This window comes from Linepithema humile, chromosome 1, assembly GCF_040581485.1.
Source record: "Linepithema humile isolate Giens D197 chromosome 1, Lhum_UNIL_v1.0, whole genome shotgun sequence".
In the NCBI taxonomy this organism is placed as follows: Eukaryota; Metazoa; Arthropoda; class Insecta; order Hymenoptera; family Formicidae; genus Linepithema; species Linepithema humile.
Genome location: NC_090128.1, coordinates 36,324,552 through 36,350,654, shown reverse-complemented (window position 1 = coordinate 36,350,654; position 26,103 = coordinate 36,324,552). Strand labels below are relative to the sequence as shown.

The 26,103-nt window shown below is 32.5% G+C and overlaps 6 protein-coding genes and 2 long non-coding RNA genes across 11 annotated transcripts; 4 read left to right on the top strand and 4 right to left on the bottom strand.

The window, feature by feature from the left end:
• Nucleotides 1-1,098: 1,098 nt before the first annotated feature.
• LOC105677119 (heat shock protein 83) lies at nt 1,099-4,920 on the bottom strand. Its single transcript, XM_012375504.2, has 3 exons — nt 4,399-4,920; nt 3,974-4,092; nt 1,099-3,886 (listed from the first exon to the last, which is right to left on the bottom strand). Exons 1-3 carry the CDS (start codon nt 4,546-4,548, stop codon nt 1,984-1,986), a joined length of 2,172 nt encoding a protein of 723 aa, XP_012230927.1. The 5' UTR covers nt 4,549-4,920; the 3' UTR covers nt 1,099-1,983.
• Nucleotides 4,921-6,707: 1,787 nt separating this feature from the next.
• Nucleotides 6,708-8,682, bottom strand: LOC136997401 (uncharacterized). The gene is made up of 6 exons (XM_067348122.1): nt 8,449-8,682; nt 8,145-8,271; nt 7,802-8,023; nt 7,432-7,633; nt 7,206-7,360; nt 6,708-7,132 (listed from the first exon to the last, which is right to left on the bottom strand). Exons 1-6 carry the CDS (start codon nt 8,458-8,460, stop codon nt 6,708-6,710), a joined length of 1,143 nt encoding a protein of 380 aa, XP_067204223.1. The 5' UTR covers nt 8,461-8,682.
• Nucleotides 8,683-9,276: 594 nt separating this feature from the next.
• Nucleotides 9,277-10,712, top strand: LOC105677107 (nitric oxide synthase-interacting protein homolog). The gene is made up of 5 exons (XM_012375485.2): nt 9,277-9,608; nt 9,686-9,797; nt 9,880-10,274; nt 10,356-10,464; nt 10,549-10,712. Exons 1-5 carry the CDS (start codon nt 9,433-9,435, stop codon nt 10,618-10,620), a joined length of 864 nt encoding a protein of 287 aa, XP_012230908.1. The 5' UTR covers nt 9,277-9,432; the 3' UTR covers nt 10,621-10,712.
• A 552-nt stretch (nt 10,713-11,264) lies between these two features.
• On the bottom strand, nt 11,265-12,242 carry LOC136997004 (uncharacterized). Its single transcript, XR_010887828.1, has 2 exons — nt 12,101-12,242; nt 11,265-12,023 (listed from the first exon to the last, which is right to left on the bottom strand). It is a non-coding gene; the product is annotated as an uncharacterized lncRNA (long non-coding RNA).
• On the top strand, nt 11,362-16,348 carry LOC105677112 (facilitated trehalose transporter Tret1-like). 3 transcript variants are annotated; one of them, XM_012375493.2, is made up of 4 exons: nt 11,362-11,499; nt 11,962-12,233; nt 14,136-14,560; nt 14,859-16,348. In XM_012375493.2, exons 1-4 carry the CDS (start codon nt 11,469-11,471, stop codon nt 15,484-15,486), a joined length of 1,356 nt encoding a protein of 451 aa, XP_012230916.1. In that variant the 5' UTR covers nt 11,362-11,468; the 3' UTR covers nt 15,487-16,348. The 3 variants fall into 3 exon arrangements, with proteins under 3 accessions (XP_012230916.1, XP_012230915.2, XP_012230917.1); XM_012375492.2 differs by lacking the exon at nt 11,362-11,499 and adding an exon at nt 11,602-11,692; XM_012375494.2 differs by lacking the exon at nt 11,362-11,499 and adding an exon at nt 12,507-13,856 and having other exon boundaries at nt 12,100-12,233.
• LOC136997005 (uncharacterized) lies at nt 15,104-19,126 on the bottom strand. The gene is made up of 2 exons (XR_010887829.1): nt 18,992-19,126; nt 15,104-15,421 (listed from the first exon to the last, which is right to left on the bottom strand). It is a non-coding gene; the product is annotated as an uncharacterized lncRNA (long non-coding RNA).
• Nucleotides 16,509-21,991, top strand: LOC105677114 (facilitated trehalose transporter Tret1-like). The gene is made up of 4 exons (XM_067347097.1): nt 16,509-16,768; nt 17,213-17,484; nt 17,952-18,376; nt 18,687-21,991. The coding sequence occupies exons 1-4, from the start codon at nt 16,738-16,740 to the stop codon at nt 19,312-19,314; spliced, it is 1,356 nt and encodes a 451-aa protein (XP_067203198.1). The 5' UTR covers nt 16,509-16,737; the 3' UTR covers nt 19,315-21,991.
• On the top strand, nt 19,270-25,836 carry LOC105677115 (facilitated trehalose transporter Tret1-like). 2 transcript variants are annotated; one of them, XM_012375498.2, is made up of 5 exons: nt 19,270-19,410; nt 21,897-22,012; nt 22,330-22,601; nt 24,322-24,746; nt 25,047-25,836. In XM_012375498.2, the coding sequence occupies exons 2-5, from the start codon at nt 21,982-21,984 to the stop codon at nt 25,669-25,671; spliced, it is 1,353 nt and encodes a 450-aa protein (XP_012230921.1). In that variant the 5' UTR covers nt 19,270-19,410; nt 21,897-21,981; the 3' UTR covers nt 25,672-25,836. The 2 variants fall into 2 exon arrangements, with proteins under 2 accessions (XP_012230921.1, XP_012230923.1); XM_012375500.2 differs by lacking the exons at nt 19,270-19,410; nt 21,897-22,012; nt 22,330-22,601 and adding an exon at nt 23,902-24,028.
• The last annotated feature ends 267 nt before the right edge of the window (nt 25,837-26,103 follow it).

Below are 26,103 nucleotides of genomic sequence, written 5' to 3'. Positions count from 1 at the left end.
ATCTCAGCGGTGCATCTAATATTTTTTATACGATTAGAATTTTATTCTTTCAGGATTATTTCAATAAAAGTGTTAATCAGAAACATTAAGGGTGAGCAAATTACAAGTGCCTCACTCGAAATGAATAGAATGTTTCAAACTTCTATCGACGGAAACAGCAGAATCTCTTTTTGATGTGTTTACCGATTCGTATTCGTAAATATATGCTTCATAATTTATATCGATAGAATTTCGTAACATTCTGTACTCCAGTTGTAAAAATAAATTCCTATGGATAACATAAGATGTGGATAGTTAATAATCAGCTATGTATATATATATATATATATATATATATATATATATATTATTGATGTTTTTGGGAAGATTCGTCATTTGTGACATTGTCAACTCGGAAATTGATAATTCAAACTCGCAATTACAGATTTTATAATATTAATAATGAATTTTACATATATTTATTAAAATATCTACGATATCCGAGAGAAGTGCTTGTGTTACCAAGACTAATTGTTACAAGGATATTAAGAGAAAATAAGAAATGGCTTAATCGGCTGTGGTCCTTTGTACGTGTGTTGTTGTTTTATTACAGAACAGTATTTAATAAGTAAAAAGAAAGAAAAACACTGATTTAACATTGTTGTAATTGTGTTATGTTTGCTTATTGAATACACTTTACCTTAAAAATGTAATTTATACTATCGAATGTAAAATAAAATTAGTATAGTTAAGTATATACATGTAAGTACCAAGCTAAAAAAATTAATATTGTTAATTTCATAGTATAAAATTATCACAGATTTTAAAATATTTAGAGTGTGTATGTTTTGTTGCAATATTCTTATCATTAAAATAAACTATTTATAATAACAAGTTTCCTTTTTTTAACTTGCCGTAACTTTTGTAATTTCAGAGCGCAATTTTATTATAGTTTTGCAAGTTATTATAGTAATATAGTACTTGGTATTTCTCTCTCTCTCTCTCCCCCCCATTGAATATGGATATGTGGAGTATTTAGTTTTATTTATAATATAATTTTGTATTGTACAATATTTCTGCTAAAGTCTTAGTTACTTGTTGCACATGAATATAGACCAGTTTAAAAAATAAGCTCTTTATTGAAAAAAGGAAAATCTACAACATTGAAAAGGAATCAGTCTGAATATCGCATCAACACAAGAAAAAATTCAATATGACAAATTTTCAAACAAACATCACATATATTGTAAAAAGATACATAGACTTATGGCCGGTTTATGCTTCGGTCTTAATCTTAATCTTAAGAGTTGATAACGTAGAATGCCATAAGGGCGTTTATACTTCCCTAGTCTTAATCTTAGTCTTAATCTTAATCTTGGAAAGATCCCATCTTTTAACTTTAGTCCCTAATGTCCTAAGGCCGGGCCAATGAGGTAAATCTGACGTCCGACGCAGCACGAAACCGCGCGAAATAATGGTTTTCGATCCGTGTATATTTAAAAAATTGTTCCTGATCGTATTCAATATTCAGCATATCTTTCATTAAAGAAAAGAAATGACCAGTTTCGTGTCTTTTTCGATTCAGTGGCCGAACAGCGTATCTCCGTGGTTTTCTTTTATTTTTTTTTTAATTTCTTAATAATACACATGCTGCATAGGCACTTGATAACAAAAGTGCCATTCCAAACATTAAAGTTTTTTGCCGCTGACGATTCATTTTAACATTCACTATAATTTGCAGCACCGGGATCTATTACAATTTGTGGTTAGGTTAGGTTAGGTTTTGTTACATTTGCACATGCGTAGTCCGAATTTCCAGGGAAGCATAAACGAGTCCTTAAGATTAAGTTAAGACTAAGACTAAGATTAAGATTAAGACCGAAGCATAAACCAGCCATTATACGTATATACTTAACTACACTAACCCCTGCACATTAAATGATAATGTTCGAAATCAAGAACTGTATTAAAATTTTTTTCTTGTAATAAGTTCTAATGAAATAATTAATCTACTTCTTCCATCCTCGACGCCTCTTCAGCGTCACCTTCTAACGCCGGCACTTCCGTTTCCATCTTATCGTCCTCAGCGTTCGGCGTGTCCTCGTCATCAAAGCCCAAGCCGAGTTTGATCATTCTATATATTCTAGATGCGTGTACTTGTGGATCCTCGAGCGCGAAACCAGAGGACAAGAGAGCAGTCTCGAACAGCAACATGACCAAGTCTTTAACCGATTTGTCATGCTTGTCAGCCTCAGCCTTTTGCCGCAAGTTCTCCATGATGGGATGATCCGGATTGATCTCCAAGTGTTTCTTTGCGGCCATGTATCCCATGGTGGATGTATCTCGGAGCGCCTGAGCCTTCATGATCCTCTCCATGTTCGCCGTCCAACCGTATTGCGACGTGACGATGCAGCATGGCGAGTCGACCAGTCTGTTCGATACTACTACCTTTTCGACCTTCTTGTCGAGAATGTCCTTCATAATTTTGCAGAGACTCTCGAATTTGGTTTTGTCCTCCTCGCGTTTCTTCTTCTCCTCCTCATCCTCCGGCAATTCCAAGCCCTCTTTCGTGACGGACACCAATTGCTTTCCATCGAATTCTTTCAGCTGTTGAACGACGTACTCGTCAATGGGCTCAGTCATATACACGACCTCGAAGCCGCGCTTCTTCACACGTTCAACGAACGAGCTGTTAGCGACTTGCTCCCTGCTCTCGCCGGTGATGTAGTAGACATGTTTCTGATTCTCCTTCATCCTGCCGACGTAGTCTTTCAGCGAGCACATTTCATCGCCGGATGCGGAAGTGTGATAGCGGAGCAATTCCGACAGCTTTTTCCTGTTTTGGCTGTCTTCGTGGATGCCGAGTTTCAGATTTTTGCTGAATTGCTCGTAGCACTTCTTGTAATTTTCCTTGTCCTCGGCCAATTCCTCGAAGAGCTCCAAGCATTTCTTAACGAGATTCTTCCTGATAACCTTCAGGATCTTATTCTGCTGTAACATCTCACGGGAGATGTTCAAAGGAAGATCCTCACTGTCTACGACGCCCTTGATGAAGTTCAAATATTCTGGAATCAGGTCCTCACAATTGTCCATGATGAAGACGCGTCGTACGTACAACTTAATGTTGTTCTTCCTCTTTTTGTTTTCGAACAAGTCGAAAGGCGCACGACGCGGGATGAACAGCAGCGCCCTGAATTCCAGCTGTCCTTCCACGGAGAAGTGCTTCACAGCCAAGTGGTCCTCCCAGTCATTCGTCAAGCTCTTATAGAATTCGCCATATTCTTCCTGCGTGATTTCATCTGGATTTCTCGTCCAGATCGGCTTTGTCTTGTTGAGCTCTTCGTCCTCTGTGTACTTCTCTTTGATGGTCTTCTTCTTCTTCTTTTTCTCCTCTTTGGGCTTATCCTCATCCTCATCCTCGCCGACATCCTCGATCTTAGGCTTGTCGTCCTCAGTTTTTTCTTCCTCCTTTGCGGGCTCCTCCTCCTCATCCTCGCTCAGTTCCTTATCACGTTCCTTCTCTACAACGAGCTTAATGGGATAGCCAATGAACTGAGAGTGCTTCTTTACAATCTCCTTAATCTTTGACTCTTCCAAGTATTCAGTCTGGTCCTCCTTGATGTGCAAAACAATTTTTGTGCCACGACCGATCGGCTCGCCATTGTCCGGGCGTACCGTAAACGAACCACCGGCGGAAGACTCCCACAAATACTGCTCATCATCATTGTGCTTCGAGATTACGATGACTCTATCAGCCACAAGATATGCCGAATAGAAACCTACACCAAACTGTCCAATCATGGAAATGTCAGCACCTGCCTGCAGAGCTTCCATAAACGCTTTGGTGCCAGATTTAGCGATGGTACCCAAGTTATTCACGAGATCAGCCTTGGTCATACCAATACCACTGTAAAGATAAAAAAAATTTAATTTGATGAAAACGTTTGCATTATACATTATATATGTATTTTTGTTGATAAAGATTGATACTTACGAATCAAGAATTGTGAGAGTGCGGTCATTCTTGTTCGGGACGATTTTGATGAACAGTTCTTTGCATGTATCAAGCTTGGATGGCTCCGTAAGAGATTCATATCGAATTTTGTCCAACGCCTAAATAATTCATAAAATGATTAGCGTGGTGTTATTAACAAAGTTCAATGTTGCACATCTAAATTCACGTAATTCTTCATAGTAATTTTTAAATTTATAAACATGTTAAATAAATTTTCTCACAAACATTTTATAGATGATGTAATACAAAAACGCATTTATGTTTAAGAATTAATAAAATAAAATAAAAAATTACAATTATTTAATGAAAATATTGAAATAATTTTAAATAAAACAACAGCGTGGTGACGCAAATAGGGCATGGAGAGTTTATCGATTTTCGTTTATAATACACTAGGCACTTACATCAGACGAGTTTGAGATTAATTCTCGGATAAAGATTTCTTTGTTCGAGTAGAAGGTATTGATGATTAAGCTCATTAATTGAGCGATTTCAGCCTGAAAGGCAAAGGTCTCCACCTCGCCGGCGTTCTCCATGGTCACGTCTTCTGGCATTTTTCAGCAAATATTTCACTGAACGCCAATCACGTTGATTACAACTGCTAAATACACAAATGTACTCGCAGTTTGAGTTCAATATGCAACGCTTGTGCACGAAAATTTGCTTGGAACAAAGCAAGTCCTCGCGCGCGGCCACATCGACGAATATTGAACGACTAGTCAAGAGTGGCGCGCTGCGGTCACTTATTGGCGCTGAATATTCTACAATATTCTAGAAGATTCGAAAACGGAAACCCGTACAGCTTCTAGAATGTTCTATCAAAATCACTCCTCGAGGCCAGATAGAGCGCAGAAACCACGATTGCTGCCACGATATACATCTGTAAAAATTCACAAATCAATTGGCACGGCGTGTCACGCATGAGTCTTTGAGCAATACGCGTCCGTTCGGCTTGACGTATGACTCCACTCTCGTGACTAGCGTAGTGAAAGGAAGTGGCGACATTTTTCCAAGCGTCTAGAACTATCGCGATAGCTCGCAACTACAAGCAAGAACGCCTGCATGCGCACGTGTTCATGTGTGTGCGAACGTTTATATGGACGCATCGACCACGTTTCGGGCTCTTCTGTTTATAGCGTGTCAAGGATGATTGTAGAAGCGTCATTCCATGCAATTCACAGCGCACGATTTTTTGAGCTTTTGTTTTTCTTAATTTTTTTTTTTTTTTGAATCCTCAGGGAACTTGCATAAATACATGGGTGGACGACTCATTTTTGCATAATCATAATTCCATGAAATCGTAACTGAATAGTAATTATTGATTCATGGTTTCAACTGAGTTTCAAGTCAGCTATTTATGATTATCAATTATTGTTAGCAATTATTCAATTCCTGGATTATTCGTTTTTTTTTTAGGTGATTGCTTTTATCGTTCATATCAGATCGGCTTTGTTTCATCATAAATAAAACTAAAATTTAATGAATTTTTACCTATTGTGTGTTAATTTATTAAAATGTTGATTATCACGACATATTGAATTGCTTATTTTAGTATAAGAAAAATACCAAGGTATATATGTATGCAAAGTAGGCTGTTTAATGTATCTATTTTGCATCCATTAACACATGGCTTCCATATGTTGATTTTTTGCAGATTCATTGATCTCAGAATTCTTTCTAGATTGATCCTTTAGAACAAGGAGCACGTACGACCTACTTGCAAAAAATGCGGATACGTCGAACATTTAACCTATTAATGCCACAATTTTATTAAGATCGATCCAAACAAGGAAATCGTGTTCAGTACGAGTTCCAACAGCGACGAGAATTACTTAACTCCATTGACGGAATTGTAGGAGCGCGAATTGAAGAAAAAGCTAAAAGAAGCAAAGAAAAAACATAAGAAACGTGAGAAATCTTAGAGCAGTGATAGTGAACCTGAATCTGAAACCGTCCAATGAGAAAAAGAAATATAAGAAAAGAAGTATAAAAAACAGTTGATCTGAGAGCAATAAGGACAGTGATAAAAAATGAATTAATTTTAATTATACAATATTTAAAGACATTGACATTGCTTTATTATATCTATTGACATATGTAATTTACAAATAAAGCTAATGTAAATAATTTTTTTATGTATACATGTTTGTAATATTCATATGCCTAGGTTTTTTAGTGTAGATTGCATTTATCTTACAAAATGTTATTTTTGAATGTCTTGTATTTTTTGTCAATAATTTCTTCTAGCTGCTAATTTAATTATAATTCTAAATGATTTAATCTGGCTTTGAAAATACCTATTTACCTTCTATAACGTTTCAAGCCCAATCTACAGTGCTTTTTGATTTTTGTTTTCTGCCTTTTTGCCTTTATGTAAAGGCATATTTTTCTTTGGAAATTTACCAAGGAGAAATTGTAAATCGCGGTGTTTCTAGACTTCATGCAATAAACACATAAGAAGTAAAAATACGAAAAGCAGAGAACAAGAAATAATACACAAAAAGCATATTGCAGGTGCTATCAAAATTTGACAGAATTGTACAGAATTCTGAAGTTCGGCAATACAACAGTTTCTTAAAGTTTGTTCATAATATGAAAGTTACGCATTTCTAAAACATTAAGGCGATATTATATTGGACAAGTTCTTAATTTATTTTAGGGTGCATCCCGACGAAGGAAGAAATAGCGGAACGGAACAGTAGCGGAAAAGAAACTAGATGGAAAGTAGCCAATCAGAATGATTCCGTTTCAATTCCGTTCCGCTTTTTAACCACTGGGTTCCCCATGGCACGGAACTGTTACGGAACGGAAAAATTTCTAACCTATCGACATGAAAAATTCGCGAAGTGTCCGTTTGTTTATTCGTTTTGCAACGTACGTGCATTTTGGAAGCTGTTGGAAGGAAATAAAAAGTTTTAACTAATTGTATTCTTCGCATTTTTTTGTGCCAACTTAATTGTGTTCTTTTCCATTCATTTATTTTATTTAATAATACTTTTCTTATACATCTTATTCTTTTTTCAGAATATTTGAAATTTTTTACTGGCAAAACATTTGTAAAGATTGAAGACTCTGATATATTCTCATACTCATCTTCATGAGTTTTTTCGTATTCGTCTAAATCAATCCTCTTTTTTTCTGCAACAAAAAAATATATAAATTAATTATTATTTATTCGCTAATGTAAGTTGCGTATAATAAACATTCATACTTCGTGATTTCGGTAAGACTGGAGACAGTGATGTGGAAGTATTATCATCAGTGATAGGAGTCAGAACATCATCCACGCTGCTTGTTGATGTGGAAGGAATGCTGTTGCAACTTGAAGCTTGCTCTTCACACATTGATCTTAAAGACGTTACGGTTCTGAAATAAATGTTAGGATGTTATTACTATATAATTATTATCAATAAAACTACCACTATTCTTGAACTTACTGTCGATATTCCAACATATCATTTAAAAAATTCATTACATTGTAGTGACGAAAGGACGGTTTCATTTCATATTTTTTTGATATACCAGCCGCACCACTTTTTTGCACAATACTTTGTTTTTTTTTAAATATATTTCTTGCTTTCCTATAACAATCTTTTAAATAGGTCCATCGTTTTTCCGCTTCAGTAGCGGTATATAAACCTACAACACATAATGTAATTAAAAAATATATTTAAATGTGTAATACTTGTTTTATATATACATATGTGTGCGTGTGTGTTTGCTTATATACAGAAAACCTTGCAAATAAATATATATATAAGTAAATAAATATAAATAAATATATAAATAAATAAATATAAATACTACCTTTCAAACGTACGCTGACTTCTTGCCATAAGCTGTCTTTTTGTTTCCTTCCTCGCTCTTTCACCGGTATGCGAAAATCATATAATGCTGGTCTTTCTTTTACTGCACTTATTAAATCTTCATCTAGTTTATCGATATCAATGTGTTCCTCAAGATTTTCATCAATATTTTCTTTCTCGTAGGTACTTTCTTCAATAGTGCTATTTCCACCAGTCTCATTCTCTACATGCCAATTAATTAAATTAATGACAGTTCTTAATTAATTAAATGAATGACAGTTCTTAAAAAATAAATAATAGTTTGTTGAATATATTGCCTCTTTTGTAGACACAAATATACGTACCATTTCTAAAAAGATTTTTATCCTTATCCATTAATAATTCTTTACACTTTCCAAAGCAACCATGTGAAATCTGTCCACTTTTATCACGCCAAATAATCCAGCCACAATATCCACATTTGAATTTCTCCTAATCAATAAAATATATTACATACAATTGTATCTGTTTTTTAAATTTCTATTATATATTATAAGAACAACTTAACCTAATCTATTTTATGAGTTTCATGTTAAATAATTGAATTTATGTGAAAACATACATAGTGTTTTAATATATATATTTTATTTTTATACAATAATAACGTACCGATGACGACATTGCTTTTTATTTCCTTCCAACAGCTTCCAAAATGCACGTACGTTGCAAAACGAATAAACAAACGGACACTTCGCGAATTTTTCATGTCGATAGGTTAGAAATTTTTCCGTTCCGTAACAGTTCCGTGCCATGGGGAACCCAGTGGTTAAAAAGCGGAACGGAATTGAAACGGAATCATTCTGATTGGCTACTTTCCATCTAGTTTCTTTTCCGCTACTGTTCCGTTCCGCTATTTCTTCCTTCGTCGGGATGCACCCTTAGATAAGAAAAATCCACTGCCGGTATTCATATAGCGTTTTCGATTATACAGGATTTGAACGACCCAGGGTTGGTTAATGACGTCATTGCAACCTCTCCACCAATGAAAGACTTGCATTTATAGTAAAATAGTGATTGATCAACCCTGGGTCGTTCAAATCCTGTATAATCGAAAACGCTAATAGTCCGTTCTTATATTCAAGATCGTCTTAAGCACGAACTTATATTCGCTCTCTTCGTCAGACACAATCTATGTGTGACGAAGAGAGCGAATATAAGTCCGTGCTTAAGACGATCTCGAATATAAGAACGGACTATGAATACCGGCCCACGAATCTGATTAATTACAGCAATGTCAATATTTGTACCGACCAATACGAGGTATGGATTTTTCATGATTTGACTGCTATCTTGAAATCGCCTTAAGTTAAGATTAGGTTAAGTTAGGTGATGCCGTGGTATATATTAAAGGTCTGTTCTTTATAGCTGAACTGGCTGCACTAGTTCAGAGTTTATCTTTTTCCCTCTACATTAGAAGAAGAAAGATAAACACTGAACTAGTGCAGCCAGTTCAGCTATAAAGAACAGACCTATTACGAAGCTGACAGAAGCTAGAACGCGTTACTGTATAAATAAGTTTACTTAGCAAGAAAATAATATTTTCGAAGAAAACGAATAATATTGTTTTAAAGGAAAAGCATTTGTGTCAATACAATGACGCGGCACGCGAGGAATTGTACTGCAGGTGCTGTGTATACATATCACGAGAAAAAGAAGGATGCTGCGGCGTCAGGTTATGGCACAAACACTCAAAGAGTGGGTAAGGACTCTGTAAAGGATTTCGATTGCTGTTGTTTGACTCTACAGCCTTGCAGAAATCCAGTAGTAACGTAAGTATTTTACGAAATAAGCTATTTTTGTATATTTTTTTATATGAATATACGGTTCACAACTTATGTTATTGTAGAAAAGATGGCTATCTATTTGACAAAGAAGCAATATTGGAGTACGTTTTGACCAAGAAGAAGGAATACACAAGAAAACTGAAGGAATATGAAAAGCAGAAGCGAAAGGAAGAAGTAAGCAAATTGTAAACTTATTGGCAAATTTAAACGATCAATATATTACGCAATGTTTACACTGTTACTGTGTTTGTTACAGGAGCAATCACAAGAGCAAACTGCTAATGAAGAATTGAAGAAGCTTCAGGATTTCTTAAACAGTGAAAAAACTATTGTATCAAAGGGTCCTAATGCAACAGATCGAGCTTCAGTATCTAATATGACAAATGGCAAAGATAAAGTACTGCCAAGTTTTTGGATACCTTCTAAGACACCAGAAGCAAAGGAATCTGCCCTAAAAAAACCTGATAAAACGATCTACTGCCCTATCAGTGGTAACCCATTGAAAGTGAAGGACCTGATTCCTATAAAATTCACACAAGTTCAGGATCCTGATGACAAAAGGTCACTTATTGTTAAACAAGCAAGATACATGTGTCCTATTACACATGATGTCTTGGGCAACAGTGTTCCTTCTGCAGTGATAAAAACAACGTAAAGAAATGGTTTTTTCTATGAATAATTTGTAACTTGGTTGTTATATGGAATAATTAAATATTTTATGTTTTTTTATAGCGGTGATGTGATCACTATGGAATGTGTGGAAAAGTTGATAAAAATAGACTGGATCAATCCTTTGGATAATTCCAAATTGACGCCGCAAGATATCATTCCTTTACAAAGGGTAACTAGTACAGATATAATATTATTTTAAATTAATATATATGTTGATAAGCCAAAAATAATGTCCATATCTAATATTTTGTAGGGTGGTACTGGTTATGCATCTGTTAATGACTCATTAGAAGGCAAACATGAAAGACCGGTTTTGCAGGCGTAAAGTTCAATTTACATCGTTTCGTTGTACATAGATTTTTAATGTAAATAAGTATGTATAATTCTAAATATAAATAAAAATCTCTGGATTAAGGATTTACTAGCATCTATATATCTAATTAATAAATTTTCTTTTTCTGTCTATTAATTCTAAGCAGCCTTAATAAAAGAATTACTTTTGTTACATTATTTAAAAAAACCTACAATAATCGGTATAAGTAGTTGATGATGTAATCTTTGTTCTAATATATAATTGTAAATAAATATAAATAAATAGATTTAAAAATGTGTTATTCTTAAATAATTTTTTAAAATAATTATAATTATAAAATCGTAACGATAAAACATTTGTCTTGAATACGTCCATAATACAAGTCTAAAAAAAGTGCAAATTAAAGGAACGTATCTAATTAGCTGGGGGATGAGAATGATGGCACCATTTCGTCAAAGGGAGCTCACAGAGATGCGCGCTCCGCCGGTAAGCGGCAATCTGCGGCACGGCGATTAAAGAGAGAGATGGAAGATAACTTGATGAGCGTCCTTTGGTAATGTAACAAGGATAATATAGCTAGACTAGCTAAACGAGCTAGAATAGAATATATATCGTAACATATATTAGAAGATATTTATTATATAAAATTCACGTGATAAGAGATATTCGAAAAAATTTATTAAAAGTTTTCACGTTCATTGATTTGAGAACAATAAATTCATACAAAGATTTGGAATGTCATAGATAAACTGATATGACGTTATCTAAATCTTTTTCATCTAGATGTAATCGCATGAATTGCTCTTGATTACTGGACCGATCATTTAACGTTCATACATGGAATTGGTCGTATCGTAAATATGAAGAAAGTATATCTTGCTGCTGTCGCAGGTATATATATATATATATATATATATATATACACACACACACACACACATATGTATATAATTGAGATATTAAGAATGCGAAATGCATTGTTTAATTAAATATCGATACTCTTGTCTTAACCTATATTTAAACCAACAGTTTAAGATGATTAAGCTGTTTTCCATACTAAATTTACATAATCCATTGCAGTTCGGTATGTTTATAAATGAATATTAATTTTTTATACTTTGGCAACATATTGTTCACGCATTATATCATCTCGGTCATCATAATTACAATTGTGTAGGAAATCGAAATGTAACTTTACTATGCAATTTTACTATGATACTTCAATCGGTGTAATTCTAGATATTTATGCAAAATATTATATAAAAATTAAAACTTATAAAAAATTGTTTTTATGTATAAAAATAATGTTATCAAAAAATATATCAATCCTCTTCAAATGTGCTATTTTATAAGGAAACCTGGGTATGCTGTCGATCGGCCAATTTTTTGGTTGGGCATCGCCATCCTTGCCTGTACTAATACAAGGTAATTACACCGAATATCCTGTACATTTAACCATGGAAGAAGCCTCTTGGGTAGCAGCTTTACTTACACTCGGTGGAGCTGTGGGTTCTGTTGCCTGTGCATTTATGGTGAATATCATTGGCAGAAAAAACACCATGTTATTTACAGCTGTGCCGTCGATCATCAGCTGGTTGATGATAATCTTCGCAACATCGTCGTGGGTAATTTAATGACATATACATTTGCTAGATTTATTTGAGCAGATCCTACAGAATGATATATGTGCAAGAGCATTTCTGAATTAAAAATTAAAAATTTACTAAATTTTTGTCCTGTTAATTATAATTTTAATTTTTAAAATTTTTAATTTAGTCAGAAACACTTGTAAAATGAATGACTTGTAAAATCTAGCTTTTATCAATATTTTATCGATATTATTTTATCAATGTAATCCATTTCTTTTTACAACTTCTCAAATATGTCACATTCTTCAGGTTAAGGCTCCTGGTCCCGTAGCCGTGAACTCCGCGTTGACAGTGGCGACATAATTGTGGTAGGAATAAAAACCTAGTCGAATTTACCTAGTCGATTTATTGTATAAGTAAATAGTGTAACAGTTTGACCTAATCAATTGATACGATAAAAGTAAATTACTGAATAACATACAAAATGCTAATTTATAATTTAAAAATTTGTTTACAAAAAAATAAACGCGATAAATACAGAATATATATAGCTTAGTACCGTTACCGACATGTCCATATGACAGAAATTCTCATGCAGCGTCTTAGGTGGAGAATCGATGAACTATTAGACGTGAAAAAATGACATGTTGACTACCCAATTTATTCTTGCGTGCCATTTCGTTAATATTCGTTAAATGTTAGTGCTGTGATATGTGACGTGTTCATGAAACCTGTAAAATTATCCGAAAACTAAGATTAGCAGGGAAAGCCCAACGTAGAAGGAGTATTTTCTACTCATACAGACAGCTGTCAACCGTGTGTTTTCTCGCATAATTAGGCTTCGCTTCACGGTTGATTTAACGATTGTTTATAACCTGTCAAGGAAAAAGCATAGTTTTCGGACAATTTTACAGGTGTCTTAAAGCGATCTAGAGTGTTACTTTGTTAAATTATCATTTTATTTAGAAATGGCACGCAAGAATTCTCGGCGTGTCATTTCTCGCTTCTGACGTCACGAATCTAATATGGCTGCGGTGACTACCCAGGAGCCTTAATTTCTACACTCAATCTCATTGTTATCATAATCACATCTTTGATCTTGATAATTTATAATTGATAAAATAATTTTTTCGAACAACTTTAACACTGTTTGATAAAGTTGCAGAATGTGATTTAGATTTTATGATTTGTATTATTACTTGATTACCACCTGATTATCAGTAATTACCGATTCAAACAATATGCATGTCTAAAAGACGTTTGAAAGGGATTTAAAAAGATATCTGCATAAAATATTTGGAAAAACCAGATATTTTTTTTATCAATCAAATATCTTTTGAAAAAATCTAGTTTTTAGATTTTTTGATTAAACAATCAAAGATTGTAAATATTTAATTATAATAATATTATAATCTAGATCTGAGGATTGATTACAGAATAAATGTAAAATATTCCATTATATTTTTTATAACAAAATATTATCAGTGATAGTATAAACTTTTACACGCACAATTCATTAAAGTTTATTAAGTTTATTAAGCGTTTTAAAGTAAGAATAGCAAGATTGCTAATCTCCAATACTAGAGCAATACTTTATAGCAGTAAGCAGCTTATGAAATAATGAGTGACCCTCAAATAATATATATCTTGCTTCTACAGGTATAATTTTGCACTATTTTTACTTGAAGAGTTTCAAGATATTATATAATTATAAATTATTTAAAAGACTGTTATTCATAATATTACATCTATTATTCGAACAACATAAATCTATTAAAGTATTTGCATTGAAGAATTGGAGCAAAGTTAAGCTTATAAAATTCTGTACGTAATTCTTACATAACTGAACTTACACAAGAGAACATAAGAGAATAAATATATTTATGTGTATAAGAATAAATTAATTTAATCTGTTTATTTTTCTTATTTGCTTTGTAGGAGCTATATATATCTAGGTTGATATCCGGACTGGCTGCAGGTATCGCTTATTCTGCTACGCCGATGTACTTGGGCGAAATTTCGCCACCAAATATCCGCGGTATTTTGGCATCCATGTTGACGGTCGCTGCGAAGATCGGCACTTCAATCGAGTACATAATAGGCCCGTTTCTCTCGGTGAAAAATCTCGCCCTTGTGTCTTTGGTGTGGCCATGCCTGTTTGTGGTCGCTTTCATCTGGTTGCCAGAGTCCCCATACCATTTGATACGCCGCGATGCTGGACAAAAGGCCATAAACTCTCTTGTTCAATTGAGAGGCAAAGAGGATGTTTATAAGGAGATGAATAGTATCAAGCAATTCGTGAAAGCTGATAAGGCTAATGAAATTAGTTTTCGAGAAATTCTATTTGTGCCGGGTAATCGCAGGTGAGATGTTAAACTGTCAATTTATTATATTTTACTAATCAATATAAAGTTTTAAAAAAAAATTGTACTCGATAAGTGATAAAAAATTAAACTTTGGCTATATATGTTAAAAATTGTTTAATAACTTATTCTCTTTTTTAAATAATCGTATTTTCGTAAAATAATATAGCAATGCTTCTCGTTAACATTGAATTTAATCTTTATGATGTATAAACAATCTTTTGCAGCAGCTTCTGACAATGTGAGAAAAAAATTATGATTTCAGAAAAAGGTTTTATTAGTAAATTTTATTTTACAGGGCTATAATAATCTTGTTCTGTCTGGCTGCATTTCAACAAATGAGCGGCAGTCAGGCCATAGTGCAGTATGCTGAAATAATTTTCGACGAAGCAAACGCTAATATGGAAGGCAAGCACTTGACTATGATACTGGGCGCCATTCAAGTGATATTCACGATTATCTCCATGATCATTATTGATCGTATTGGTAGGAAGCCGCTGTTGATAATCTCATCCATTGGCTCGGCATGTTCAACCGCCATGGTCGCGGCGTATTTTAATTTGCAACACAATCATGTGGATACCAGCGAGTTAGGATGGTTAGCTGCCACCGGTGTGGTTATGTACATAGTTATGTATTCCTTGGGTATGGCTTCATTATTCTTCACTTTGGGCAGTGAATTGCTTGCTACAAACGTGAAGGCTCTTGGCTCCACGATAGCTATATTCACGGTCAATCTATGGGCTTTTGCCGTGACAAAATTGTACATGGTTATAGTCGAAAGTTCTGGCATACACATGCCATTCTGGATTTTCACCGCAAGCAGTTTTGCGTGTGCGCTCTTCACATTTTTTTACGTACCTGAAACCAAAGGTAAAACTCTGGAGCAGATACAGCAGAAGTTACACAAACCACCGAATAAGTGAGAATAAGGAAGAAATTTTCTGACGATTTGACGAAGAATTGCAAATTATTCACGTTTTATCAAGGAAAGCGCCTTGCAAAATCGAGTTTATAGGTATTTATCATTGTAATTATCTTATCTGAAATAATCTGTATTATAATACATCGGAAGTTATAAATTAATTATAACAAATCGCAGCATCATGCTATGGAAATTATATTAATTTATTTTATCATGAAGTATTTATAATTGCATCAACTTTATCTGCCATTTAATAGCATTTTTTTAAAATGCATATTTCTTTTCTTTTGAATTATACTTTATTTTTTCAAAAATTTCTGTATTTATTAGTAATTTTCTTTCACGTATATGCTCATGTTAGCGCTCATATAAAAGTCATAGTATACGTTTACACGTCACCCTTAATCGGGTTTAATAATATCCGTAGTTATGAAACTGACCACTCACAGCTATTCCTTTGAAAAATGGAATGACTGTGATCAGGCGCCGCGGAAGTATTTTTCATCTGAGGGAGCAAAATTTGTAAAGGGGATACATAATACATTCATAATATGTATATTGCAAGAAAACGTTATATAATTTTTTTTTTAACGTTGCAATTTAATATGACTACAGCAAGAAGACACTCTTAAGACGCTGTATATTAATAAATATACAATTAATATTAAACAACATGAATTACATATTGAAAATGATGACATTTATTGTCAATGTTAATAAATGTTAATTTTGCAATATTAATATTATTTGCAACATTGCTTGATGTTGAAAGATTAATATACTTAATTTTTGTATCAAAATATATCATAAATTTCCTATTAATGACATGAAATAATTATATTCATTGTATTGGTATACTAATACGCAATTTACTTTTTATTGTTCTTTTATCCTCATCCTAATTAGTATCTTACATAATATAAGATATCTTGATGAGCATCACTTGATAATGTGATAAGAAAGATTCTCATCAGTAATTAAGTCTTTGCGGATTTTTTATGATAGCGTATACGTCGTAAGATAATTACGTAAAAATTCATGTAAATATTTATATGATAAGAGATGTTTGATAACATAAATTGCATTCAAATCTGTTTAAATTCTTTGTTTTCTTCGATAATATCAATTATATAAATATGCTGAGGTGTCTCAGATAAAGCTGATATGACGACAATTACGGAATTTTGTCAGTTCTTTTGGTTGCAAACTCAATCATTTAATATTTAAACGTGGAATTGATTGTTTCGAAAAAATGAAGAAAGTATACCTCGCCGCTATAACAGGTACACAAATATTTAAAATGCAGAAGGAATTATTTGATAAAACTGTTTATTCATCATTAATGGATATTTGCATGCAAAATTGAAAGAGGATTTAACTACCGCCAATTAATTTAATTTAATTTAATTCTTTGTATTTAAATATATATTAATTCTTTATATTTGTGCAACATATTATTTATTTATTTATTTGTGATCTGTTTGTATCCTGTATGTGTGTCCAATAATCTTACTGGCTTGACATGTCCAAATGAAATTTTTACAATATTACTTTTTTAATTCATGTATTTCTTGATATTGAAATAATATTAGAATTAAAAAAATCTTAAGCAAAGTTAAAATTAAAAACAAATAATCTTTACAAAACTAAAATTTATATAAAAATTATTTTTTCTTGTAAGGATAATCTTATTAATATACTAATTGTGAAATGTATTGTTTTACTAGGAAACCTGGGTACATTGTCGATTGGCCAATTTGTCGGCTGGGCATCGCCATCTTTGCCTACACTGATGCAAAGTAATAATACTGAGTATTCTATACATTTGACTTCGGACGAAGCCTCTTGGGTGGCAGCCTTATTTATGATTGGTGGAATTCCCGGTTCTATTGTTTGTGCATTTATTGTGAATGTTATTGGCAGAAAAAACACCATGTTATTTACAGCTGTGCCGTCGATCATCAGCTGGTTGATGATAGTCTTTGCAACGTCAACGTGGGTAATTTGATTTCTTCTCTTTTTGCCAAGTAATACTTCTAAATGTTACAGAATTATACATCGAAATGTAGTGGCATATCGTGATTAAAAATTTTAGAAGAATTTCGATTGACTAGTCACGATTTTTCTTGTTTCAAATTAGGCGTATTTAGATTGGGATTACTTTAGTTTTTATCTTATCTTAATATCCACCTTTTTGTGGATTTTTAAAATATATTGTACTATTTAGATGTCAAACTAAATCTCACTTTTATTTACAATCCAATATTTCCAGTTTCGATAACTTCTGTTTAATTAGATAGTTGGCAAACAATTTCAAAAGAACTGTATGTACGCATAAAAGTTGCTCTTTTAAAAGAGATAATGTTATCTTTCTGATATTTTGGAAAATAAGTTATCTGAGTAAAGATCAATATAATGCGTTAAATTTTTTTATTTTTTGATCTTATTTCTTCTCTGTTTTTTCAGGAGTTATATATATCGAGATTTATATCTGGACTAGCCATGGGTATTTCTGCTACCGCTACACCGATGTATTTGGGTGAAATTTCGCCAGCAAATATCCGCGGTAACTTGGCATCCATGTTAACAGCTGCTTCGAAACTAGGCACTTTAATCGAGTACGTAATAGGCCCGTTTCTCTCGGTGAAAAATCTGGCCCTTGTATCTTTGGCAGGACCGTGCCTGTTTGTGGTTACCTTCATTTGGCTACCAGAGTCTCCGTACTATTTAATGCGCTGCGACGCCAAGCAAAAGGCCATAGATTCTCTCATTCAATTGAGAGGCAAAGGGGATGTTCACAAAGAGGCAGACAGCATTGAACGAATCGTAAAAATTGATTTGGCTAACGAAACTGGTTTTCAAGAACTTCTATTTGTCTCGGGTAATCGCAGGTGAATGTCAAATATTGATTTATTGTCATGTTTCAAAGATCATTATACAATATAAAATATTTAGAAATAATTTTCTTTCTACTTTTTGATAGATGAACAAAAAGCTTTTAGCTTTGAATTTAAAATTGATGCTACTAAAAACTCTTTAAAAACCCTTTGTAAGATAATTATATTCTTATAAAATAATTTGAAAATAATTTTTTATTAACGTTGACTTTCAATGTTTATAATGTATGAATCGGAAATGTTACGCGTCAAATGTCACAGATTATTATGATTACTGAAACAATTGATAAATTTTATTTTACAGGGCTTTAATAATCTTGTTGTGCCTGGGTACATTACAGCAAATGAGCGGTAGTCAAGCTATATTACAGTACGCTCAATTAATTTTTGACCAAGCAAACATTAATTTAGAGGGCAAATACTTGACCATGATACTGGGCATCGTGCAAGTGATATTTACGATTGTCTGTATGATGATCACCGATGGTATCGGCAGGAAACCGCTGTTGATAATTTCAGCCTTTGGTTCGGCATGCTCAACCGCTATAGTCGCGTTATATTTTAATTTGCAATACTGTGGTATGGATATCAGCAAGATAGCATGGTTACCTGTTATCGGTGTATTCACTTATATAGTCATGTATTCCTTGGGTCTGGGTCCGCTTTTATTAACCATGAGCAGTGAACTATTTGCTACGAACGTCAAGGCTCTCGGCAGTACGATAACCGTAATTGTGCTCAATGCCTCCGCCTTTACTGTGGTTAAGTCATATCTGTTAATAGCCGGAACTGCTGGTGTACACGTGCCATTTTGGATTTTTTTCACGTGCAGTTTTATCATTGTTTTGTTAACTTTTTTCTACATACCTGAAACTAAAGGCAAGACTTTGGAACAGATTGTGGAGAAATTGCACAAGTTGCCAAAAAAGTGAAAATTGAGAAAAGTTTCTACACACTGATCTGCCGGTGAAGAATATTCGTAAATTACGCTTTATTAAGGAATCCATTTTTCGAAATCAAGTTTATAGGTATGTTTGTAGTATTTATAAATATTATCTTACGTGAAATGATTTGTAGTATATCAAATTGAAAAGTAATTATAATGCGAAGTATGGTATCAATGAATCACAGTATTATGCTAATGAAGAAGAAACTAGATTAATGAATTTTATCATTAAGTAGTTATATCAATAATTGGATCGATTTATCTACATTTTTAATAACGTTTATTGCTGTCAAATATTTCTCTCTTTTTGATTTGTACTTTATCTTTTCAAAAAAACAATGTTTTTATATTTATTAATAACTTTTTTTGAAGTACATATATGTATGTATATATATATATATATATGTTTATGTTAGCGATTAAATAATAATATTGAAACATCGTGCTTTTAAATTACAAAAATTAAAACAATTTTGTTATTATAAAAATTTTAATTACAGGATACTGCAACATACATGCTTTAAACATTTCGTAGATCTGTGATAACTTTATTCAATATTTAAATTTTTTTAGATTATTTACTAAAACGGATACGTGCAAAATTTGAGTTTTTTTTATAATATAAGCTCATATTGCAGTGAACTTGTTTTTTGTTATAGTCTCGGTTACTCGCTGCAGTTATATTGATTTATGATATCAAAAGCGAAAAATTGTGCTAAATTTTTTCTTGCAATTTAATATAAATAAAACAGCTTTTTTGCATATAACTACTCACGTGCGATAGCATTAATTGGAAAAATACTGAGAAATTTGCAAACATTTTTTTTAATTTATAGATCAATAAATAGCCATAAATTTTGATTAACTATTATATAAAATCTATTTTCGTTGGAAATGTACGACACATCAATTGAATTATATGTGTATTTATTGATATAAGATAAAAAACCTTTTTATTATTTTGCATAAATTTTTAGAACATTTTTAGAACATTTTTCTATGTTATATTTTATGTTTAAAATATGCTATGAAACGTAAATGGTAGCATGTGAAAAATTTAATTTATTTTTATGTATATTGTAAGAAAAAGTTAAATAATATCAGTTTTTTTCCTAATTTAATATGTTCGTGGAAAGAAAACATTTTTAAGACACGCTGCATATTAATAAATCATTAATATTAAAAAATATTGGAATAAATAATAATAATAAGTAGAAAGGCAGAAAGAGCCGTTGTTAGTTATTCATGCAGTATAATTTCTCTTAATGCACATCGACAAACGTTTCGACCTAGATTAGGCCTTCTTCAGTCATACAATATAAACATAATAAAATTTAACAAGTAACGGAGAATTTCATGAACGTCGAATCAATAAGCATATTATTTTTGTGGCGTGGAATAAAATTAGTGAGCTTTCCATGTGCCATTGAGTTAAAAATCACTGTAATGATTATTAGGTAATTACGTTTGCGCATTATGATTATTGCAGAAATATTAATTGATGTACATACGTGAAAATAAAGAAATCAGGCATCCAAGAAATAAAACCATGGAAGAGTCAGAGAATAAAAATTTTCTCGTCTAGTATTAATAAAAATTGATATGAAAACCATAAGCAGTTAAGATCTATAATTATCCATGAACATTATTTGTGTCAAGTCAAAGGTTAAAACGATAATGGCTTTATCGTTTCAACCTTTGACTTGACACACAAATAATGTTCATGGATAATTATAGATCTTAACTGCTTATGGTTTTCACATCAATTTTTATTAATACTAGACCAGAAAATTTTTATTCTATAATATATGCTTATTGATTCGACGTTCATGAAATTCTCCGTTACTTGTTAAATTTTATTATGTTTATATTGCATGACTGAAGAAGGCCTAATCTAGGTCAAAATGTACATGTTTTTGTACATGTACTTGTCGATGTACATTAAGAGAAATTATACTACATGAATAACTAGCAACGGCTCTTACTGCCTTTTTATTTATTATTATTATTTGTTAAATTGTTGGAGCCTACACTTTTCTATTAATTTTTAAATATTAGAATTTTATACATTAAATTATATTTGAGATGATGACTTTTATTGTCAATATCAATAGGTATTAGTTTCGCAATATTAATTTTTTTTCTGCAACATCTCGTTTGGTGTTGAAAGATTAATATACTTAATTTTGGTATCAATTATATCATAAAGTGCCTAATAATGATATTATATTGGTTGTGTTAGTGTACTACCGCAATTTATTTGTTATTGTTCCTCTATCCTTGTCCTCATAATTTCCACACAATACAAGATATCTTGATATTGCTTCATAATATGATAAGAAAGATTCTAATCTATTGAGCTTCTGAATATTTGTTTATGATAAAAGTATATATTACAAGTTAACGTAAAAATTTATGTAAATATATTTTTATGATAAGAAATGTTGATAATTACATCAAGGTCATGCAAAAACTTTTTTATGCGCTTTTTTATAACATAAAATTAATTTAAAAATTTTGTGATTTCTCAGATAAAACTGATTGCAATATTTTTTAAACCTCTTTTAGATTAAACTCGGAGACTTATCAAGTTTTTGCTTATAAATCAACAGTCAGTTAACGTTCACACGTGGAATTGGTTACGTCGCTAAAAATGAAGAAAATATATCTCGCTGCGGTAGCAGGTACATTCATATATCTACATATATACATTAATATGTTTAAAACACGAAGTAAATTTTTAATTAAAATTGATCGATATTCATTATGTTATTGTATATTTGCAAATATACGCAAATATATGCAAATTTAAACGGGATTTAACTACCCTCAACTTATTCAATTTATTCTAGTGTTTAAATGAATATTAATCTCTTAGATTTTTGTAACATATTCACTTATTTATAACCTGTTTGCATTCTTTACGTATGTCTAACAATTTTTATTGATTAACACGTCTAATTACTTAATGTCTTTTACTATTTTATACATACTGTTTCAGCAAATCTGGGTATGCTGTCAGTTGGCCAATTTATTGGTTGGGCATCACCATCCCTGCCTAAACTGATGTATGACAATAGCACCGAATATCCTGTGCATTTGGACTCAGAGGAAGTTTCTTGGGTGATAACTTTATTTACGATTGGTGCAATGCTAGGTCCCATTATCTGTGCATTTATTGTGAATATTATTGGCAGAAAACATACTATGTTACTGACCACTGTACCCGCAGTGATCAGCTGGTTGCTGATAGCTTTTGCAACATCAAAATGGGTAAGTTGATTTCTTTTATTTTTAAAAACTTGAAGTTTAGACTCGCAATAATTAAACCGATGGAGTAGCAGGAGGATCTCAAGCCAAAGAAGATAGTAGTTCTTAGAATCTTTTATTTTAACAAATGTTTCTCAAAAGCAGCAAACGTTTCGGCCGATCATTCAGCTATCTTCAGTGCTAACGTTACAAGTCTGTTTAGTAGAAAGATTGTAGTTTCAATTCGTCATTATTAAAATTTCTTGGAAGTAAAGTCACAAATGTGATTGCGAGATAATTTTGTTTATATAGGTGTTAATAGAATGTCACCATGTTCTCGACTTTTATTCTTGTTAAGCACTTCCAAATAATGCAATATAATATGTCAAAATGTTAAGTGTATTCCGAGATTAAATATGAAATTTTTAACATCTCAGTAAACAATTTGGCAAACAATTTGGCTATTTGGAATTTTAGTTTTAGTCACAATTTCTATTTTTCTTATTTTAAATTTGGTATATCCTTTGATTTGTACAATAGTTCTTATTGGTGCAGTCTAATTTGTTTACTTCTTGAATGCGTCACACTTTTTGATTTAAGGCTCCTGGGTAGTCACCGCAGCCATATTAGATTCGTGACGTCAGAAGCGAGAAATGACACGCCGAGAATTCTTGCGTGCCATTTCTAAATAAAATGATAATTTAACAAAGTAACACTCTAGATCGCTTTAAGACACCTGTAAAATTGTCCGAAAACTATGCTTTTTCCTTGACAGGTTATAAACAATCGTTAAATCAACCGTGAAGCGAAGCCTAATTATGCGAGAAAACACACGGTTGACAGCTGTCTGTATGAGTAGAAAATACTCCTTCTACGTTGGGCTTTCCCTGCTAATCTTAGTTTTCGGATAATTTTACAGGTTTCATGAACACGTCACATATCACAGCACTAACATTTAACGAATATTAACGAAATGGCACGCAAGAATAAATTGGGTAGTCAACATGTCATTTTTTCACGTCTAATAGTTCATCGATTCTCCACCTAAGACGCTGCATGAGAATTTCTGTCATATGGACATGTCGGTAACGGTACTAAGCTATATATATTCTGTATTTATCGCGTTTATTTTTTTGTAAACAAATTTTTGAATTATAAATTAGCATTTTGTATGTTATTCAGTAATTTACTTTTATCGTATCAATTGATTAGGTCAAACTGTTACACTATTTACTTATACAATAAATCGACTAGGTAAATTCGACTAGGTTTTTATTCCTACCACAATTATGTCGCCACTGTCAACGCGGAGTTCACGGCTACGGGACCAGGAGCCTTAAGTTTCAAATTCAATCTTATTTAATCCATAAGCATACCTCTAGTCTCGATAATCTCTAATTGATCAGATGGTTTTAACAAACAAAACCTTAATATTGTTCAATAAACTGAAGGCACGTAATTTGAATTTCATCATCATGATCATGTTAAAATGAGAAAATTATTTGTCGCAAAAAATATTATCATTAATTATTATTTAATAATCCATTGATTGCTGACATATCTTTTAAAAAAGTGCAATTTTCAGATTTTTTAAATTAAGTTTTAAATTAAGCTTTACTTCTCTCTCAAATATGCAATTAATTATGAATCATATTAAAATCTAAATAAAATTGATAATATATGCATAGCCGTTTGATTCTTTTATCTTTCTATCTTATTTTTTATCCCTTCTCTATTTTTTCAGGAACTATACGTAGCAAGGGTACTGTGTGGATTATGTACGGGCATGTCTTATACAACCACGCCGATGTATTTGGGTGAAATTTCGTCAGCAAATATCCGTGGTTATTTAGTATCCATGTTAGTAGTTGTTGCGGGTATCGGCACTTTGGTCGAGTTCATTATAGGCCCGTTTCTCTCGGTGCAAAATCTCGCCCTTGTGTCTTTGATATCGCCGTGCCTATTTGTGATCACTTTTATCTGGGTACCAGAGTCCCCGTATCATTTGATACGCTGCGACGCCAGACAGAAGGCCATTAACTCTCTTATTCAATTGAGAGGCAAAGAGGATGTTTACACGGAGGCGGACAATATTGAACAGGCCGTAAAAATTGATTTGGCTAATGAAACTGGTTTTCGAGAGATTCTATTTGTGCCGGGTAATCGCAGGTAAAATAAATTAATTACTTTCTTGTCATGTGTTAATAATTATTTACTGAGTAATATAAAATATTAAGAAATAATTCTCTCATCATTTCTCGATAGATAAACAAAAAAGTTTAGTTTTGAATTTTACATTTTTGTAAGATAATTATATTTCTATTAAATAATTGAAGTTTTTTTTATAAACTTATGTTGAATTTCAATTTTAACAATGTATGAAAGTGTTATAACTTCTGATAATGTCACTTTCTATGTCATTATGATCACAGAAAGGTATAATTGTGTATGATAGATTTTATTTTACAGGGCCTTATTAATTTTGTTGTGCCTGGCCGCATTTCAACAATTGAGTGGCGTTAGTGCTATATTGCAGTTTGCTGAAATAATCTTTGATGAAGCGAATAGCAGTTTGAAGGGCAAATACTTGACCATGATATTAGGCGCTGTTCAACTAGTTTCCACGATTGTCTGTATGTTTGTCATTGATCGCTGCGGCAGAAAGCCACTACTGATAATCTCCGCCTTTGGTTCGGGGTGCTCGACTGCCATGGTTGCAATATATTTCAATCTACAATACAATCATGTGAATACCAATGAGTTGGTATGGTTACCTATCACCGGTGTGTTAACGTACATGATCATGTACTCTTTGGGTCTAGCTGCGCTAGTGCTTACTATATGTAGCGAAGTATTCCCCACGAATGTGAAGGCTCTTGGCGCTACATTAACTGTAGTCGCGCTCGGCGTTTCGGGCTCTGTTGTGGGAAAATTGTACCTTTTCATAGCGGAAAATGCTGGTACACACGTGCCATTCTGGATTTTCAGCGCGTGCTGTTTCACTTGCGTCCTGTTCACATTTTTCTATGTACCTGAAACCAAAGGCAAGACTCTGGAGCAGATACAGGAAAAGTTGCATAAACGGTCAAAATAGTGAGACTCGGAAAGTTCTTACATGTTGATCTCTCGACGAAGAGTGTTCATAAATTATGCTTTGTTAAGGAAAGGACTTTGCAAAATCGCACTTATAGGTATTTATTGTTGTAATTATCTAAGATAATCTGTAATATAATAAATTAAAAATTACTTATAACACAAATTACTACATTATTGCGCCGTGCTGTAAGAAAGAAACTAGATTAACGAATTTTATCATTAAATATTTATAATTGCATCGGTTTATCTACTTTTTAATAAATGCTTTTACCTTTATATATTTTTTTCTTTTTGCTTTATATTTTATCTTGTAAAATAACATTTTCGCATTTATTAATAAGTTTTTCGTTTCAATCTCATTTTATCAAACTTGTTTTGTAACAATCTACATAATCAAATTTATACATTATTGTGAAATTGGAGAAGGATA

What these genes read in the sequence shown, in the direction of transcription:
- LOC105677119 (XM_012375504.2), bottom strand. Translation starts at nt 4,548, where the DNA reads ATGCCAGAAGACGTGACCATGGAGAACGCCGGCGAGGTGGAGACCTTT. An exon ending in TAATCTCAAACTCGTCTGAT is followed by an intron (nt 4,093 to 4,398) that starts GTAAGTGCCTAG and finishes TGAATTATTTAG; the next exon opens with GCGTTGGACAAAATTCGATA. An exon ending in ACTCTCACAATTCTTGATTC is followed by an intron (nt 3,887 to 3,973) that starts GTAAGTATCAAT and finishes TTATCTTTACAG; the next exon opens with TGGTATTGGTATGACCAAGG.
- LOC136997401 (XM_067348122.1), bottom strand. An exon ending in TAAAAATCTTTTTAGAAATG is followed by an intron (nt 8,024 to 8,144) that starts GTACGTATATTT and finishes ATTGGCATGTAG; the next exon opens with AGAATGAGACTGGTGGAAAT. An exon ending in GATATGTTGGAATATCGACA is followed by an intron (nt 7,361 to 7,431) that starts GTAAGTTCAAGA and finishes CATTTATTTCAG; the next exon opens with AACCGTAACGTCTTTAAGAT.
- LOC105677107 (XM_012375485.2), top strand. Translation starts at nt 9,433, where the DNA reads ATGACGCGGCACGCGAGGAATTGTACTGCAGGTGCTGTGTATACATAT. An exon ending in TGCAGAAATCCAGTAGTAAC is followed by an intron (nt 9,609 to 9,685) that starts GTAAGTATTTTA and finishes ATGTTATTGTAG; the next exon opens with AAAAGATGGCTATCTATTTG. An exon ending in ATATCATTCCTTTACAAAGG is followed by an intron (nt 10,465 to 10,548) that starts GTAACTAGTACA and finishes AATATTTTGTAG; the next exon opens with GGTGGTACTGGTTATGCATC.
- LOC105677112 (XM_012375492.2), top strand. Translation starts at nt 11,644, where the DNA reads ATGATTAAGCTGTTTTCCATACTAAATTTACATAATCCATTGCAGTTC. An exon ending in ACATAATCCATTGCAGTTCG is followed by an intron (nt 11,693 to 11,961) that starts GTATGTTTATAA and finishes CTATTTTATAAG; the next exon opens with GAAACCTGGGTATGCTGTCG. An exon ending in TCTTCGCAACATCGTCGTGG is followed by an intron (nt 12,234 to 14,135) that starts GTAATTTAATGA and finishes TTTGCTTTGTAG; the next exon opens with GAGCTATATATATCTAGGTT.
- LOC105677114 (XM_067347097.1), top strand. Translation starts at nt 16,738, where the DNA reads ATGAAGAAAGTATACCTCGCCGCTATAACAG. An exon ending in ATACCTCGCCGCTATAACAG is followed by an intron (nt 16,769 to 17,212) that starts GTACACAAATAT and finishes TTGTTTTACTAG; the next exon opens with GAAACCTGGGTACATTGTCG. An exon ending in TCTTTGCAACGTCAACGTGG is followed by an intron (nt 17,485 to 17,951) that starts GTAATTTGATTT and finishes CTGTTTTTTCAG; the next exon opens with GAGTTATATATATCGAGATT.
- LOC105677115 (XM_012375498.2), top strand. Translation starts at nt 21,982, where the DNA reads ATGAAGAAAATATATCTCGCTGCGGTAGCAG. An exon ending in ATATCTCGCTGCGGTAGCAG is followed by an intron (nt 22,013 to 22,329) that starts GTACATTCATAT and finishes ATACTGTTTCAG; the next exon opens with CAAATCTGGGTATGCTGTCA. An exon ending in CTTTTGCAACATCAAAATGG is followed by an intron (nt 22,602 to 24,321) that starts GTAAGTTGATTT and finishes CTATTTTTTCAG; the next exon opens with GAACTATACGTAGCAAGGGT.